The 17786-nt window shown below is 53.0% G+C and overlaps 1 protein-coding gene across 1 annotated transcript; it reads left to right on the top strand.

Annotated features, from left to right (window-relative positions):
• Positions 1–6682: 6682 nt before the first annotated feature.
• Positions 6683–17338, top strand: LOC148778195 (immunoglobulin superfamily DCC subclass member 3-like). The gene is made up of 10 exons (XM_088835014.1): positions 6683–6719; positions 7829–8058; positions 8739–8865; positions 12849–12907; positions 13056–13072; positions 13212–13511; positions 14300–14463; positions 14581–14715; positions 14825–14877; positions 17255–17338. The coding sequence occupies exons 1-10, from the start codon at positions 6683–6685 to the stop codon at positions 17336–17338; spliced, it is 1206 nt and encodes a 401-aa protein (XP_088691140.1).
• Positions 17339–17786: the final 448 nt, after the last annotated feature.

Raw genomic sequence — 17786 nt, forward strand, 5'->3', positions numbered from 1 at the left:
CCTGGGATTCTCCAGGCAAGAACACTGGAGTGAGTTGCCGTTTCCTTCTCCAATGTGTGAAAGTGAAAAGTGAAAGTGAAGTTGCTCAGTCGTGTCTGACCCTTAGCGACCCCACGGACTGCAGCCTACCAGGCTCCTCCATCCATGGGATTTTCTCGGCAAGAGTACTGGAGTGGCTTGCCATTGCCTTCTCCGTAATTTCAAATAGTGAAGTGAAGTCGCTCAGTTGTGTCCAACTCTTTGCGACCCCGTGGACTGTAGCCTACCAGGTTTCTCTGTCCATGGGATTCTCCAGGCAAGAATACTGGAGTGGGTTACCATTTCCTTCTCCAGGGGATCTTCCCGACCCAGGGATCAAACCTGGGTCTCCCGCATTGGAGGCAGACACTTTAACCTCTGAGCCACCAGGGAAGCCCCAAAAAAAAAAAAAAAAAAATCCCGTTCCGTTTAGTCGCTCAGTCATGTCCGACTCTTTGCGACCCCGTGGACTGTAGCCTACCAGGCTTCTCCGTCCATGGGATTCTCCAGGCAAGAATACTGGAGTGGGTTACCATTTCCTTCTCCAAATTTCAAATAGTTGTATATAAAAAAGGAAAGAGGATTACCAGGCTCCTCTGTCCATGGGATTTTCCAGGCAAGGATACTGGAGTGGATTGTCATTTTCTTCTCCAAAGAGGATTGTACTACTGACTAAACGACTAAAGAATATTCACTATCCAGGACTGATCAATTCCTTTCCATAATCACCTCTTCTTAGGCACAGTCCAGTAGGCCTAGAGCAGTCTTCATCCCTTTCACAGGGGACTGTGGAATGGATCATTGACAGTGGAGAATTATAATAGGAAAAGACTTTTGTATTCCAAGACAGTCACTAAAGGCATGTTGCCTATAAACTTAAGTTACACCTAATGGGAACCTTGAGCATTAAGGTAAAATACCGTTGTTTAGCTCACTTTTCCACCTGGGAATGACTGGCTGGAAGAAGTTAAGGTATCACCTCCAGTGGATGGCTGGAACCAGGACTTTACTCCCTACCCTTTCAGTATAAAACAATCCTGAACTCTTAACTAGGAAGGTGGTTCTTTGGGATGCTAGTCTGCCACCTTCTCAAGTTCTGGTGGCTTCTAAATGAAGTTGCTACTCCTTGCCCCAACAGCTCATCAGCTTCTCACTGGACAGATCAGTCAGTCGAAAGTAGGAGCTTGGACTTGGTAGCATTATTTTTGTTAGATATGATAATGACATTATGGCTATGGAAAAATTTGCATTTTTTAAAAGATACACAATAAATACAGAGGAGTGGAATGAGATGATGTCCAGGATTTATTTGAAAATGCTTCAGCAAAGAAAGGGAAGACTGAGGGAAGATGAGCCCAGCGGGGGGACAGAGACCCGGAAGGGCCAGTGACTGGCAAGACCAAGGCGAGGAGGGAGCTGGTGGGGAGTGGAGACACTGTCTGGGACCATGTCCTGCGGAGCCTGAACTTCGGGAGAAACATCCCGGGGTGGGGACACTCCTCTGATGGAGCGTGGGGAGCCAGGTCGGAGAGGGACTCTTCGGGGTGGGGCAATGTCAGGGCCGTGTTAGGGCTCATGTGCATAGGTGGTGGGCTGGAGCCGCCTCGACCCGCTTTCTGCCCGGCTCTGCTCATGGACCGCCTATCGGGTGTCCATGAAAGGGAGAGAAGGATGCAGCTCAGAGTCGAGGGAGGTCTGGGCATGACTTTGCAAGGCTGGCTGGCTCTCCCATCATCTTCCTCTTACCCCGTGTTGACAGGGAGTGCCACCTGCTCTGGCTTTGGGCCTCCAGAGGGGATCATGCAAAGCTCCTGCCCTGGTGGAACTCACGCTCAGGTGGGGGAGATGCCCGGGAAACCCGAAATAAGGAGTCATCAGGCGACAGTGTCATTGATAGAATAGACAGGGATCTTGAAAAGCTTTCTATCTGATGTATCAAGTGACCACAAAAGTCATGGCTTCCAACAACACCAACACTCGCTTAGGCTCTGTAGTCAGAGTTCAGACACGGGTCCCATGGGCTAAGAGCCAGATGTTCTCAGGGCTGCGTTCCTATCTGGAGGCTTCAGTTCAGTTCAGTCGCTCAGTTGTGTCCGACTCTTTGCAACCCCATGAATCACAGCACGCCAGGCCTCCCTGTCCATCACCAACTCCCGGAGTTCACTCAAACCCACCTCCATTGAGTCGGTGATGCCATCCAGCCATCTCATTCTCTGTCATCCCCTTCTCCTCCTGCCCCCAATCCCTCCCAGCATCAGAGTCTTTTCCAGTGAGTCAACTCGTCGCATGAGGTGGCCAAAGTATTGGAGTTTCAACTTTAGCATCAGTCCTTCCAATGAACACCCAGGACTGATCTCCTTTAGAATGGACTGGTTGGATCTCCTTGCAGTCCAAGGGACTCTCAAGAGTCTTCTCTAACACCATAGTTCAAAAGCATCAATTCTTCAGCGCACAGCTTTCTTCACAGTCCAACTCTCACATCCATACATGACCACGGGAAAAACCATAGCCTTGACTAGACGGACCTTGATTGGCAATGTCTCTGCTTTTTAATATAGTATCTAAGTTGGTCATAACTTTCCTTCCAAGGAGTAAGTGTCTTTTAATTTCATGGCTGCAATCAGCATCTGCAGTGATTTTGGAGCCCCAAAAAATAAAGTCTGACACTGTTTCCCCATCTATTTCCCATGAAGTGATGGGACCAGATGCCATGATCTTAGTTTTCTGAATGTTGAGCTTCAAGCCAATTTTTTCACTCTCTTCTTTCACTTTCATCCAGAGGCTTTTGTGTTCCTCTTCACTTTCTGCCATAAGGGTGGTGTCATCTGCATATCTGAGGTTATTGATATTTCTCCTGGCAATCTTGATTCCAGCTTGTGCTTCTTCTAGCCCAGCGTTCCTCATGATGTACTCTGCATATAAGGTAAATAAGCAGGGTGACAATATACAACCTTGACGTACTCCTTTTCCTATTTGGAACCAGTCTGTTGTTCCATGTCCAATTCTAACTGTAGCTTCCTGACCTGCATACAGGTTTCTCAAGAGGCAGGTCAGGTGGTCTGGTATTCTCATCTCTTTCAGAATTTTCCACAGTTTATTGTGATCCACACAGTCAAAGGCTTTGGCATAGTCAATGAAGCAGAAATAGATGTTTTTCTGGAACTCTCTTGCTTTTTCCATGATCCAGCGGATGCTGGCAATTTGATCTCTGGTTCCTCTGCTTTTTCTAAAACCAGTTTCAGAGGAGACTCCATTCCTGCCTTTTCCAGTTTCTAGAGGTCATCCACATTCTTTGGCTATCTGATCCCTTGTCTCCAACAACAGCTCAGCCCCTTCTCCCTTCACATGACCCTGACCTTTCCCTCTGACTTCTGCCAACCTCTTCTACTGCTAAGGACCCTTGTGACTACATGTACCCACAGGCTCATCCAGGGTAATATCCTTCTTTTAAAGTCAGATGACTGGCCATGCAGTGCAACCAAAAAATATATATATATATACGGCCATTTGGACCTTTATTCCTGGGACAGCACCTCCTAACCTGGGGCTTGGGGTGTATGCAAATGTAAGTTTCCTTGGAGGTTGGGGAAAGCTTTCACCAAATCTCAAAGGGTCCTGGCACCAGTAGAAAGTTAACTTCTATCTTGAGGGTTATAAAAAGAAGTGCTTGGAATGTCACTTTGGAAAACAGCTTGACAGTCCCTCAAAATGCAGAGTTACCGTATGACCCAGAAATCCCATTCCCAGGTACGGACCTGAGAGAACTGAAAACATGTCTCTACACAAACTGTACATGAATGTTCATAGCAGCATTATTCAGAACACCCAGAAAATGGAAACAACCCACATGTCCATCATCTAGTGACTAGATAAACAAACTGTGGTCTAGCCATACAACGGAAAAGTGTTCAGCCATAAAAGGAATGAAGTGCTGACACATGTCTGCAATGTGAGTGAACCTTGAAAACATCATGCTAAGTGAAATAAGCCATGCACATACAAAAATATGTAGTGTGAGCCCACTTATAAGAGGCATCCTGAATAGCAAAGACAGAAAGTAGAGTGGTCTCCTGCAGGGGAGGCATGGGGGAGAGGTGGGTGGGAGTGTCAGTGGGTGCAGTGTTCCTTTTGGAAATGATGAAAATGTTCTAAAGTATATTGTGGTAACTGTTGTGCAACTCTGTAAAACATACTAAAGGTATTGATTCATATTAAATATACTAAAAGTATTGATCATATTGTACATATTAAGATGGATGAGCTTTAAGCTCTGTAAATTCTCTCAGACTGTGCTCTTATTTTGTTGTTAATTGTATTATTGATCTGGTTGTGCTGGGTCTTGGTCAGTTGCAGCATGCCAGCTTTTACCTGTGGCCTGTGGGTAAAAGGGATCTAGTTCCCCTAGAGAGGGATGGAACCTGGGCTTCCTGCCTTGGAAGCACGGAGTCTTAGCCACTAGACCACCAGGGAAGTCCCCAAACTGTTTCTAAAAAAGAGGAGTGGCACTGGGCCCTTAAAGTGCAAAGCCTTTCATTTGATCATCACAATCCTGACAAGCAGGTCTTGCTCTTCCTCCCACATTACAGGTGGGGTATCTCAGAGGTGAGGGATACCAGCCGAAGGCGAGATGGTGGGTTAAGGACAGAGCTTGTGCTTGAACCCAGGTCTTCTGTATTGATGATGCTTCATTGTCTTGTGGGCCACGTTGGTGAATGCAGAGGTGACAAGGTAGACGCAGGAAATAAGGAAACATCTTGTTAGTAGGTACTGGATCGAGGTCTTGACAGCAGGAAAACCAGACAGAGGAGCATGACCAAACACTGCACATGCTGATCTGGGCCACACATGATCCTAAGCCGTTGCCTCACTTAATCCTCCCAGGCATGGGCGGAGGTGGTTTCTATCATATCCACCCCCATTTTTATCAATGAAACAGGTTCAAGAAGGAAAGTGAAAGTGTTAGTCACTCAGTCGTATCCGACTGTTTGCGACCCCATGGACTGTAGCCCCCCAGGCTACATGGGGTTCCTCAGGCAAGAATACTGGAGTGGATAGCTATTCTCTTCTCCAGGGGATCTTCCCAACCCAGGGTCTCCTGCATTGCAGGCAGATTCTTTACCATCTGAGCCACCAGGTAAAGCTTCCTACAAAGGATACAACTTACCAGTTACTTGAACCACATCTTCCTGATACTTCAGAGCCTGTGATCCCATCCAGGCTGCACTGACTCAGTAGGCCACTCTGGAGAAAGAGTGAGAACCTGAATTGGAGGCTCCAAGACAGAGAGGTGCAGGGCTGGTGAGGAAGGCCCAGTCGGGAAGCTGCAGGCTCTCTTCCCACAGTCTCTTTTAGGGGTAGCTCAGGCTTAATCACCCACCCTGGACTGCTGGTCTCAGAGGAGGAGGTTGAGCTGGTAGAGGCAGTGTTGAGTGAGTTGATTCTGAAAATGCTTTTGCATGAGGTAGGGAGCTGGGGAGGAGGCTGAACATGTCAGAGAGAAGACCAGGGATGGGAGCTTGTGCCGAAGAGATGAGGGGAACAGCCTGAACTGGGTAAAGCCAAGGAGAAAGAGGAAGGGGAAGGGGACTCGGTCTGCGGCCAGACTGGCTGGAGCTTCTGGGGCCAGAAGCCTGGCTGCTTGTGGCCTTGTGTTCTGCCCCAACTAGATTCCACACTCTTGCTTTTTCTCATCATCGTTTCTCACAGACAACCTCCTCCCCCCTCCCCATACTTCCTCTCATCTTTCCAGAAACTTTGCTTTTGGAGGGCAGAGGATGCAGTTTAGGTGAGGGGGTCCTACAGAAATAGTTAAGTCTGAAAATTAGGGCCTTCTCCTCTGGTGAAAAGGCACCCCCCCACACACACTTTTCGCCTGCTTAGATGGTCAGTATGGCAAGAGGCGAGAGCCCAGGTTGCTTTTTTCTCTTTCAGATTGGGGAGTGGAGGCTGGGTCTTCAACCCAGCCTACCAGTGCCTCCTGTCACCAGGGCCCCAATCCATTGTCCCAACAAGTGTGGAGAGAACAGCTTTGGAAAGTGACACTATGAATGGTGAGGGGGCTGCTGCAGCCATGACCGAACTAATGGGATGAGTTCCCTTACAGGCCCGGCTCAGCACCTGGGACAGCGATTCATCGGGGAAGGCGGGGGCTCTACACCCCTCCCCAGGACGCTCACATCAGACTCCAGGCCTCCCATTTCTGGCCCTGGATCCCCAGAGTTGGGCTTATGGGAAACAGATGCCTCCCTGCACCACGCGAACTTCACTCATTCAATCAATGTTTGGAAGGAGTAAGAGGTAGATCTGAGGCTGGGAAAGGGACAGGTTTGACCCCAACTTTGCCCTCTCATTGGCCTCCACCCTGTCCCCTGTCCCTGCTCCAACTGTCTTAGTGTCAGGGTCCTGGCCCTGGAAGGAGGGGACACTGGGGATGGGGGTGGGGAGGGGCTCAGGCTGAAAGCAGAGAGAGACCCACCTCCAGGAAAGACAGCAGCCTCCAACCTTTGCCCCAGACTTCAGCCCTCTGGATCCTGAGCCCCTGCACTGAGCTCCCTCAGTGCATGTGTGGGGAATGCCCACAGCCCAGGGGACCCCAGGCTGAAGGCAGAAGATCAGAGCTGCCTGGGGAACAACCCAGGACTGAGAGGGCCAAACCTGTGGGGACATGGGGCCAGGGCTGCTGCTGCTGCTCCAAGACTGGGGTAAGGGTTGGGGCCTGCAGGACATGGAGGGAGAAGGAAGAGGAGGGCAGTGGGAGAGAAGGAGGGGCAGGCCGGGAGAGAGAGGCGGACGGGAGGATAAGGGAGAAGACATTGGGCTGGGCGAGCCAGGGGCAAATGGGGGAGGGAGGTGCGGGGACACCACGGTGATGAGAGCAGAGGTGCTGAAAAGCCAAGAGCTAGGTGGAGGGAGGGTCTGTGAGAGCAGTCTGGGGGTGCCAGGCTGAAGGAGAGCTGAGGGAACGCAGGTTAGGAGGGGCTGTGGAGCAGAGGGTCTTGGAGAGGCAGGGACCAGGAGGTTTCCCCACAGATGTCTGAGGCTGGCTGAACACTAGGCCTGTGGGGTCTTTCCCTCAAAGGTTGCCATTTGCCTCCCCATCTGCAGGGCAGGTTCCTGCTCAGCCTAGAAGGCTGAGTCATTGCATCCACGGGTGTTTGTGTAGGGTGGTCTGTTCACGTGGGTTCACGGCTCTGAGCTTGCATTTCTAGGCCTGGAACATTGGTGTCTGCCATCCCGTGCTTGTGCATTTGTGACTTTGTCTGTAGGGATGTCTCCATGTGAGAGTCCTCTGTGAGAGGACAGTTCTGGGATGGAAGCATTGTCCAGGTCTGTGAGGCTGGGCTTTCAGTCCAAGTGTGAGTGAACATGCGAGTGTGCTCCTCCCCCACCCAGGGGCTGGGATCTCGGCAGTGGGAAGAGAGAGCCAGGAGTCCCGGGAAGCTGACCCTGCAGGCAGACGCGCAGATGGCCAGTGGGGGAGGGAGGGGATGACGCCATTGGCCCCCAGGTGGCACAGTGCCCACGCCTGGGCCCCTGACCTCACCACTGTGCCTGCCCCGCCCCCTCCCTGTTGCCAGGGTCCGGCCGAAACAGGCCATCGATTGCAGTGGCCCAGCCGGACAGTGGCGGCCCTGCCCCTTGGACTGAACTGCCAGGCCCTTGTGTGCTTCCCCAAGGTTCCCCAAAGTAAAGTCCTGCCTCCCCACCCCTCACCCAGGCCGAGAGGGGCTCAAAACTGAGGGGCGGTGGTGGGCTGCAGGAGGTTGGTGTGCCCAAGCCTGGCTAGCTGTCCCCACGGGTCCCTTTGCAGGCTCTGAGCTGGCCTTTGTGCGGGAGCGCCCGCCGGTGCTGCCCTGCCAGGTGGAGGGTGAGCCGCCTATGCCCGTTTCCTGGCAGCGGGACGGACTGGCCCTGACCAATGCCAGCAGCACCACCCTGATGCCCAATGGCTCCCTGCATCCGGCTGCCCCGCCCTCTCACTGGAGACGCCCCTCCTGTGCCCACAAGTACCGCTGTGCGGCCCAGAACTGCCTGGTGCTGGTCGGCCCAGATGCAACTGGCAATAAGTGACTGGGCTGCTCCTGTGAGGGTTAGGGGGGACCCACAGATGGCGCCCACAGGGCACAGAATTGCCCAGGGTGGGCTGGGCAGTGTCGACTTGGCCACTAGACACAGCATGCACTGAGGGCCCTTTCAGGGCGTCACAAACATGTTTTAACTATAATTTCTTTAAAACCAGAAGAAAAAATGAATAACGAATATATAATAGTGAGTTGTTTATAGTTCTGGATTATGTTTGTGTTGATACCAATGCAAATGTAAAATGTAATTTTAAATGTCATGAAGGTAGAGTGCTCATGGCCTCCAGAGATCACAGACGCGAGACTGCAGGGGTGCAAGAAGGCAGTCAGTGAAGAGTGGTGACCGTGGGCACAGAGGGGGAGCTGGGGCTCTGGGACAGAGCTGCTGGTGGCAGAAGTGGGGGCCAGCTCTCTGGGTGCTCAGGTGGTCCTTCTGTCCTAGGCCTGTCATGCTTCTATCAACATCCAGAGTCTGTCAAGGAGGAGCCGGGCGGACTCACCCGCTTCCAGTGCATGACCTGGGGAGAGCCTGAGCCTTCCAGTTCCTGGGAACACAACGGCATGACCTTGAGTACCGCTGACCACAGGTGAGCATAGTAAGGAGTGTGGCGGGGTGACAGGCTGTGGGCCACTGCCCAGCCACAGACCCCTGGCGGCATCCTCCGCATCACTAGCGTGAACCAGGCTGACCTGGGCACATACTGCTGCGTGGCTCACAGTGTGGCCAGTACTCGCCACAGCCAGGATGCTCGGCTGGTGCTGAAAGGTAAGCGAGGACCGGGGGATCAGAGCGGGCACTGGGCAGAGGAGGATGTGGGAGCTGGCGCCACAGGGAGTGGGTGTGGCTGATGTAGTCGCATGTGGTACAGATACTTTGAGCGCCAGCTACACATAAGGACTGTGCTGGGCGTGGCAATCCAGAGGTGAGCAGGTGGAAGAGGCTCAGTCCGCCACCAGCTTCCCAGAGCTGGCAACTGAGTAGAGAGGGAAGTGCTGTGGGAACCCAGGGCAGAGGCCTCTAACCCAGCCTTGGACTATGGGCAAAGCTATGCCGAGCTGAGTGCGGAAGGGTGAGCAGAGAGGCAGGCCGAGGCCAGGAAGACGGGGAGGGTGGCAGTGCTTCCCGTAAAAGCACAAGGGCTACGGTAGTGCAGTCCATGCAGGCCGTTCCACGTTGCTGGGCCAGAGAATGCGGAGAATTCAAGGCAACAAAAAATTGATGTCGGAAAGGTAGGTGGGGCCCATCATGAGAAGGAGTTTGACTTGACCCAGAGAGTGGTGGGAGCCCTTTGATGGGTTTGGGGCTCCTGTGACCCAGCTGGGAACGGATGCTTGGGCGCATTTGTGTTTGTGCAGGGTGTGCTCAGATGTGTGCACGCGCACACACACAGTTGCGTGTTTCCTCCTTTGGGTGAAAATAGCCTTTTACCTGAGATGAAATGCCCAAAATGACCCGAAATACAGGCCATGTGGGGTGGGAGAGTTTTGTGCCCAAAATGAGGGTTGCAGCAGAACCTATGAAGAGATGGTACCCAGTGGCAAACAGGTGAGACTCACGCCACAGGCCTGAAGCCAAGATGCCACGGAGTGTGAGGGGAAAGCACGCCTGACTGACCCACTAGGGGGCCCCCGCGGCACAGATAACAAGTGAACCTCGGGCAAGCGTCGAGGCCAAATTCCACCAAAAGATGCCTAATTTTTAAACTGAAGACCGAGAGAGGAGGGGACATCTGTGGTGTGTCTCATCTGGAGCTGACTTAGAAACTGAAAGCAGAGAGTGGGGAGCAGGGGCTCCTCCCTGAGAGCAGAGGGAAGCTGGGGTGAGGTTCCTGTGGCTTTCCACTTCCTGTTCCCGCCGACCATCCCGGGCATGAGGGCAGGGCAGGATGCCAAGCTTCCATGATGATCAGTGCTCCTGGCCAAGTGACTGGGCAGGCACGGGTCCTCCATCCTGCTGGCCGCAGAGGCAGGGAACTGAATGGTCAGAGAGCTTTAGGCAGATGACAAGCAGGTGCTTGTTGGGCAGAGAGGATCAGCCAGTGACCGAGTTACATGACAGCCTACATTTCACAGAAGCAGCTGTGATCAGTGTAGACATTTCCCCAGGGACAGAAGACAGGAACTGGGTACCAAGGTCCCAGCCATCCACTCCTAGAGCGCTTCCCTGGGGTAGGCGTTACCCTGGGCGGGCACCAGGGACACGGTATTTCCCGGACTTTGAAGGAGCTCACAGTGCCCGGAGGGAATGCTGTCAGCAGTGCTTCCAAGACCCAGGATTGTGTTCCACTTCTGCCAGGCCCTCTGGGGTTGAACAAGTCACTTGCCCTCTCTGACACTCAGTTTTCTCGTCTGTGAACTTGGGAGAAGTGAAAGCACTGGCCTCACAGGCTTGTAGTGAGGACTAAAGGGGACAGTGCCTGTGGGGCTCACAGTATAGAGCCTGGCATGTGGAGGTGTTCAGCCAGGGATGGACGTCATCTGGACCAGCTCTGCTCACTAGACGGTCTGACCAGGTGGAACATGGCCTCCTCGGCCAAGGACAGGACATTTCAAGACAGTCCACAGCCGGAGCTAGAGTTTGCCTTTGGGAGGCAAACTGAGGAGTGCCTGGTCCAAAGTAGACCCTCAGTACACGGTGGTGGCTGAATGGAGAATGGGTGAAATACGGTGCTAGACTTTGAGCCAGATTTAAAGATGTGTAAGACTGTATGCCGGTCCGTGAGGAGTTTTTTACCAATTATATTTGGCTATGCTGGGTTTTCATTGCTGCATGGGCTCTTCTCTAGTGGTAGTGAGTGGGGGCTACTCTCTAGTGCAGTGCATGGGCTTCTCATTGTGGCGGGTTCTCTTGATGTGGAGCACAGGCTCTAGAGTGTTCAGGTTTCAGTACTTTTGGCATGTGGGCTCAGTAGTTGCAGTTCCTGGGCTCTAGAGCATGGGCTCAGCAGTCATGGAGCATGGCCTTAGTTGCTCTGCAGCATGTGGGATCTTCCTGGACCAGGGGTTAAACCCAAGTCCCCTGTGTTGAGAGGTGGATTCTCTGCCAGCTGAGTCACCGGTATGCGCGCGCGTGTGTGTGTGTGTGTGTGTGTGCATGCATGTGTGTCTGTGTGTGTGTGCTCTGTCAGGTCTGACTCTTTGCAACCCCATGGGCTGTAGCCTGCCAGGCTCCTCTGTCCATGGAATTTTCCAAGCAAGAATATTGGACTGGGCTGCCATTTCCTACTCCAGGGGATCTTCCTGACCCAGGGATCAAACCCACACTTTTTGCGTCACGCAGATTGTTTACCACTAGCACCACCAGGGAAGCCCAGAAACTTTGAGAGATGTAACTTTGTATGAGAAGCTTTTTGTTTTTGTCATGCTATGGCTTGTGGGATCCTACTTCCCCAACCAGGGATCAAATTCAGGCCCCCCTGCAGTGGTAGCACAGAATTCTAACCAATGGATTGCCAGGGAATTCCTAAATTTTTAATAAAGGACATTTATGAAAAGGTTAAATAAATATGTGTTACAAAATCTCATAAAATAAAAAGTGGCAAAGCAAGAATGGGGGTGACAGGATGAAGGAAGACAAAGGCCTGCTCCCTTGCTGTTCACAGCTATGCTCCCAGTGTGAGAACAGCACCTAACACAAGGCAGCCCCCAGTGATGACGCGCTGATTCACTTAAAAAGACGGGAGAGGGTGCCAGAAAACGAAGATGCTGTTAGACCCAAAGCGCAGTGTATTTCAGAAAACTTTTGCATCCCTTTTGAGCAGCTGAGACATGATCACTTTGCAGTAGGGCCTGGCTCTCTTTCTAAGGGAAAGAGACTGCCAGTTTTGTGGGTGACTTAGGGAAGGGGACTAGGTCCCTGGGTATCCCCCATTACCTCCCTACCTGGTCAGTTCACGTTCTGACACTGCTGCAGGCCCTCCAGGGGCACTCTGTGGTGGTGGGGGGTCTGCTGACACCCCTTCCTGTCTCCACCCCTCCAGTTTAACTTGGGGCCTGCTTTGTACACCAAAGCTCCTTAGCTCTCATGCAGGCCGACCTCAGAGGTACTGCAGGTTTGGTGCCAGACTACAGTGACTATCACAATAAAGTGAGCCACATGAATTGTTTGGTTTCCCAGGTCACATAAAAATCATGTTTATACTGTATCCTATTAAATAGCATTATGTATAAAACAACGTACATACCCCATATAAAAAAGTTGACTGCTAAAACTGCTGACCATCATCTGACAATGCAGGGTTGCCACAAGTTTTTGATTTGTTTCAAAAACAAAAACCACTGCAATATCTGTGAAGCACAATAAAATGAAGTATACCTCTATTTGTGGGATTCCCTAGTAAAGAACTCACCTGCAATGCAGGAGCCTCAGGAAGACATGGGTTCGATCCCTGGGTCAGGAAGGTCCCCTGGAGGAAGGCACGGCAACCCACTCCAGTACTCTTACCTGGAGAATCCCATGGACAGAGGAGCCTGACAGGTATGGTCCACAGAGTTGCAAAGAGTTGGACATGGCTGAAGTGACTTAGTACACACGCATGTACACACACACACATACACACACTTCTATTTACTTCCATAGGACCTTGGGCAAGTAATTTCCTTTATATGTAAACCAGGAGTAAAACGGCAACACCTCTGGGGTCTGGTCACTTGAGGATTAGAAGGGGCCTCTGGGAGCAGAAATGTGTCCTGGATTCAAGGGGAGAGTTCTGTTTCCTGATCCCTCAGTTTTCTGTTTCCCCCTCTCAGTGGGATCCCCACAGCTGCTGCAGGAGCCAGAGATCCCGTCTGGGGCTCAGAACCCAAGGGTACAGTGCTGGAATGCATTGCCTCAGGCCACCCACGGCCACTGGTTTCCTGGAGCCGCCTGGGTGTGTAGCCGTCCTGCCCCGTCCCGCCTTCCGGAGTCCCCAGCACTTTGCACCTTCCCAGCTCTGACCAGTTGTGTTCCCACAGGTGGCTGCTCCATCAGCGTAGAGGGCATCCAAGTCCTGGGCCCTGGGAAACTTCATGATCTCCGAAGTGTTGGTCCAGCACTCGAGTGTCTGTCTGCGTGGTCAATCGGCCTGGAACTCAGATCTGACAATAGCACAGGGCATCCTGCTTGTGCAGGGGGAGCCCCAAGGGCCAGCTAGGGAGGGTCCTGGGTCACCCCACCCGCCACGGGAACCTGGATGAGGAGAGGAGCAGGAGGAGGGTGAGAGGCAAGGCCTCACGGCACCTCCCACCTGCCATCACCTGCCTGGCTCCCTCCGAGTTTGTCCAGTGGCCACAGTCCTTGTCCAAGCCTCCAGGCAGCAGCACCATGTTCATCTGTGTAGCCCAGGGTATCCCTGAGCCCTGGCTGGTCTGGCTTAAGAATGGAAAGGGGCTGAGTCCGGGGGATGACATTTGGCTGACCTACGAAAACAGGTACCTGAGGTACCCCTGCTCCACCCCCTCCACCCTGCCTGTGTGCCGAGGCGCCCTCACCTGCCCCAAGCATCCACCCCCATCTGTATACAGCACTCTCATCCTGCATTTACTGCCTACAACCCTTGCAGCTAACTCCACCCACAGGAGGCTCCGCCCAGCCTGCTCCAAACAAGCGACACCGGCACAGGGGTGGTGTGTCCTTCTGCTTCTGGGCTGGTCCATGGGTCTTGCCACTCCACCAGAGCATGGGACTCAGAGGGAAGGAGCCCCAGTGGCTGTGTTTGCTTTTCCCTGGTGCGGACATCTGCAGAGGACAAGGCCATCTGCCGATAACATGGCAGAGAACAGTGCAGGCTCCAACCAGGCCAGTGCCTGCCTGGCTGTGATGGTATCCAGAGCTACCCCGTTCCCATGGGCCTGCAGGCGATGGCTCTCTCCACCTCTGCCATTTGAGTGTCCTGGGGACCACTGCCCTCCAGTGGGGACACATCATCACTTTTGTGGTGCACCTCCAGCCAGGGGGAGGTAGGCGTGGGTGGATAGACAGGAGTCCCTGGTCAAGTTTCTTACTCTTAGTGATGCCCAGACTTGCCTGGACCTCTGGTACTTCCTTTTGCTCTTCAGCCCCCTTCTTATCCTCAGCCTTTCTCATCCTGGCTCCTGCAGTCCCCCTCCCTTCTCTCCTTGGAGACCTAGCTGGGGCTCTGGGCCCACTGTGTGGTGCTGGGGAATGTTTGTAATAAGGGAGAGGGATGCTGGTTGCCAAACTTCTCTGCTTCTCAAAGCCAGCTGGTCCAGAGCTCCAAGAGGCCGTGGGCAAAGGCACCTTTTGAGCATGTCTTCTCCAACCTGGAGCCCACCACGATCTATTCCATCCATGTGCGGGCCTACTCAGCAGAGGGTGCCAGCCAGGACTCGGCCTCCATCCATGCTTCCACCATGGGCAGCAGTGAGCGACAGCTTCCCCAGAACTGTAGAGCCCCTGGCCTCGGGCAAACGCGTTTCCTCTGCAGCCCCTGCTGCCCTCAGCTTCTCCACCAAAGCGCTCAATGCCACCTCTGTACAGGCCTTGTGGGAGCTGCCACTCCAGCTGGGGTCTATCAAGGCTTTGAACTCTTTCACCGCAAGCTGCCTGCTGCCCGTTTTGAAGGGCCCCTGCTTCTGGCTAGCACTGTCAGTTCCTTTCTCTGCACAGATCTGGGTGAGGCCCTGAACCGTCTTGTGCCCCTCCTCAGTGTGGTCTTGCCTCAGGCACTAAGCTTCCTAGTCCAGGGAGGCCTGTTCCCTTCATGATCTCCTGCCCTTGGCAGAGCCAGCCGCCCTCTTTGAGATCCAGCTCCAGACCTTCAGTGGCAATGGGATGGCAAGCGCAGTTCCCATGTTGTCTCTCGGCACAACGTGCCCCTGGCCACCCCTGGGGAGTGGGATCCAGTAGCAGGGTAGCAGGCCTGGGGTCCAAGCAGGTCCTTACCATCGGACCTATGGCCATCAATCTTTGAGGAGGAGGAGGGGCTGAACTTTGCCTCCCTCTTGGTCCTCTGATAGATGGCACTGAATTCACAGAGTCCAAGGCTGGGTGCTCTTGCAGCCATGATGAGAGTAGCTCGCTGCCTGGGGTTGTGATGGTGGGCATACACGTGGGCCTGGCTGCCCTCATCATCTGCCTCCTGTCTCCTCCTGGGCTGGAGACATAGGTAAGGGCCAGGATGGCTAATGTGGAAAACTGCTAGGAAGACAGGCTGCACTATGGCAGCACAGGTCCAAAGAGCGGGGAAGGGCTTTTATCCATGACTATGCTGTCAGGAAAGTTATGACCAACCTAGAAAGTATATTAAAAAGCAGAGACATTACTTTGTCAACAAAAGTCCATCTAGTCAAGGCTATGGTTTTTCCAGTGGTCATGTATGGACGTGAGAGTTGGACTGTGAAGAAAGCTGATCGCCGAAGAATTGATGCTTTTGAACTGTGGTGCTGGAGAAGACTCTTGAGAGTCCCTTGGACTGCAAGGAGATCCAGCCAGTCCATTCTAAAGGAGATCAGTCCTGGGTATTCATTGGAAGGACTGATGTTAAAGCTGAAACTCCAATGCTTTGGCCACCTCATGCAAAGAGTTGACTCACTGGAAAAGACTCTGATGCTTGGAAGGATTGGGGACAGGAGAAGGGGACGACAGAGGATGAGATGGCTGGATGGCATCACCAACTCGATGGACTTGAGTTTGAGTGAACTCCGGGAGTTGGTGATGGACAGGGAGGCCTGGAGTGCTGCGATTCATGGGGTCGCAAAGAGTCGGTCACGACTGAGCGACTGAACTGAACTGATGTTGTTTTACAAATGAGGAGTCTGAGGCAGCGAGGGAGGGCCAGTTCTTCTCAGAGTTGTGTGGTACTAGGAGTGGGAGGAGGCCTGGTGGCTGCATGAAACAGGGCAGAGAACACTGGGGCTCCCAAGGCAAAGGACAGGTGGCAGAAGGGGGCCTGAGCTGGACTTCTGCTCCTCTGTGCACAAGGAAGGGTCCGGTTCTCCTGTCTCTGGGGAGTATAGAACAGGATGAAAGGCTGGGGCTGATGGATGCCTAGCCAGAGGGAAGCCCCTGGGGCTCATTCTCTCCATCCGGGCAGCAGAAGCCAGGCTTCAAGTGGAGGGAAGCCGGAGGAGAAGACTGAACTCAATACCCAGGTGAGGGGGATTCTAGTGAGGGGGATTGGGGAGGAGAAAGTGGTGTGCTTGAGGCCCTGGATCTGAGGCCTGACCACCGCCTTCCCCCTCTGGTGACCATGGAGCAGCCGCCCTTAGCCTAGGGCCCTCCAAGTTGGCTCCCTCCCAGATGTCACTAACTGCAGCCCTACCTAAGAACCTACTTCATCTTTCCCTGCCACCCTGGAGTCAGGAAGGAACCAAAGGTCCCTCAGCCCCCTCAATGGACAGGGGCAAGCCTGACCATAGGACAAGAAAAAAGGACATGATGTCTGCTTTTCCCTTCTCCTCAAGAAGTGGGGGGGTGGAATCTGTGTCCTCCCCAACACACCAGGTAACTTAAAACTAAACCATGCTCAGGTGGGAGTTCTCTTTGTTCATCGTCCCTCATAACCCCACTGAACATATCCTCATGACCCAAATACGAACTCCCCAAAGACAGATAGCTCTAAGGGTTCTCCCCGAAGCAGGAAAGCAGGGCAAGGGGCTCATCCTCCAACCTGAACCTCCTGTCTGAAATCTGTTTCTCCTGTGCCCAAGCTGAAGTCTGACTCAGGGACAGGCATCCTGCGTTCCTGATGGTTTAAAAAGGCAGGTGGGCAAAGGGGCTCCGAGTTCCTTGCCACTTTGTTCCGACACTAGAAGCATTTGGAACATCTAAGCTCACGTGCACTGCTTCTTTCAGCAACCAAATGCCCCTCTCCACCTTTCCAGATCTAAAGCATTGGCCCCTTTTCAGGAGGCACCCCTCATTATTTTTCTGTTTTTGAAAGGAGCTATTGGTTTGCGCTGTGGTTTTGGTGGCCTTGAATCCCTTGTAGAATGAGCACAGAGGCTGGGAAACACCCTACACATCTATCCCCCTCCGTTCTAGGTATCCAAAGAGCACGTCTTTCCCACTCTGCCCCTGCTGACCTGTGGCAGTCCTGGCCCCGGCCCTCCTTGTCCAGCCCTACCATGCCCTAAAACCAAAACCCCAGGCTCTCCCTCAATCTGCTGGTCTTGGTGGGATCCCAATCACTGTCTCCCCTGTGCTCTTGTAGAATGATGTTAGGACCAACGACAAGACTCCAGCAAGGCTGGGTCTTGCCCCTCCCCAGCCGCCCAAGGAGCAGAAGCAGCTTTGACTAAACAGTGTGACAGAGGACCAAGAGGTTAAGAACAGCCCCAAACTTTAGATCCCTGAGGAACTGCCATCCTCTCCTCTGGGCGGGCCTGGTCTAAATGCTTTGCTGGAACTAAACCAAGATGGAAAAAATAAATTAGGATCTTAATAATGTTCTGGATTGAAAGGAGAACTTGGGGGAGTGGAGGTGAGTGACATGGAAGGACAGAGCAGTTGCAGATCTTTCAGGGGATGTTGCATTCCAACTAAGGAAGTACATATTATGCAGCTTGCTAAGAACAGTGTGGGCTGTTTTAAGGTTCCCCCTGGAGAGACCAGCATGCTACGAAGAACTGTTACTGGAGACTAGAGCAGCGCAATGAGAAGGGCCAAGGACAACTAGGGTACACCTCTCCTTAGGACAGGGTGGAGGTCCAGCCTCTGGGTTAAATGCAGCCTCCTTCAGGATA

The sequence above is a fragment of the Moschus berezovskii genome, chromosome 4, assembly GCF_049115385.1.
Source record: "Moschus berezovskii isolate FMDL1 chromosome 4, NW_MosBer_1.0, whole genome shotgun sequence".
NCBI classification, from domain to species: Eukaryota; Metazoa; Chordata; class Mammalia; order Artiodactyla; family Moschidae; genus Moschus; species Moschus berezovskii.

Coding starts and splice junctions, on each gene's coding strand:
- LOC148778195 (XM_088835014.1), top strand. CDS start 6,683: ATGGGGCCAGGGCTGCTGCTGCTGCTCCAAGACTGGG. Junction 8,059..8,738: donor CCCAGAACTGCCTGGTGCTG/GTCGGCCCAGAT, acceptor GCCACTGCCCAG/CCACAGACCCCTGGCGGCAT. Junction 14,464..14,580: donor TGCTTCCACCATGGGCAGCA/GTGAGCGACAGC, acceptor ACCTCTGTACAG/GCCTTGTGGGAGCTGCCACT.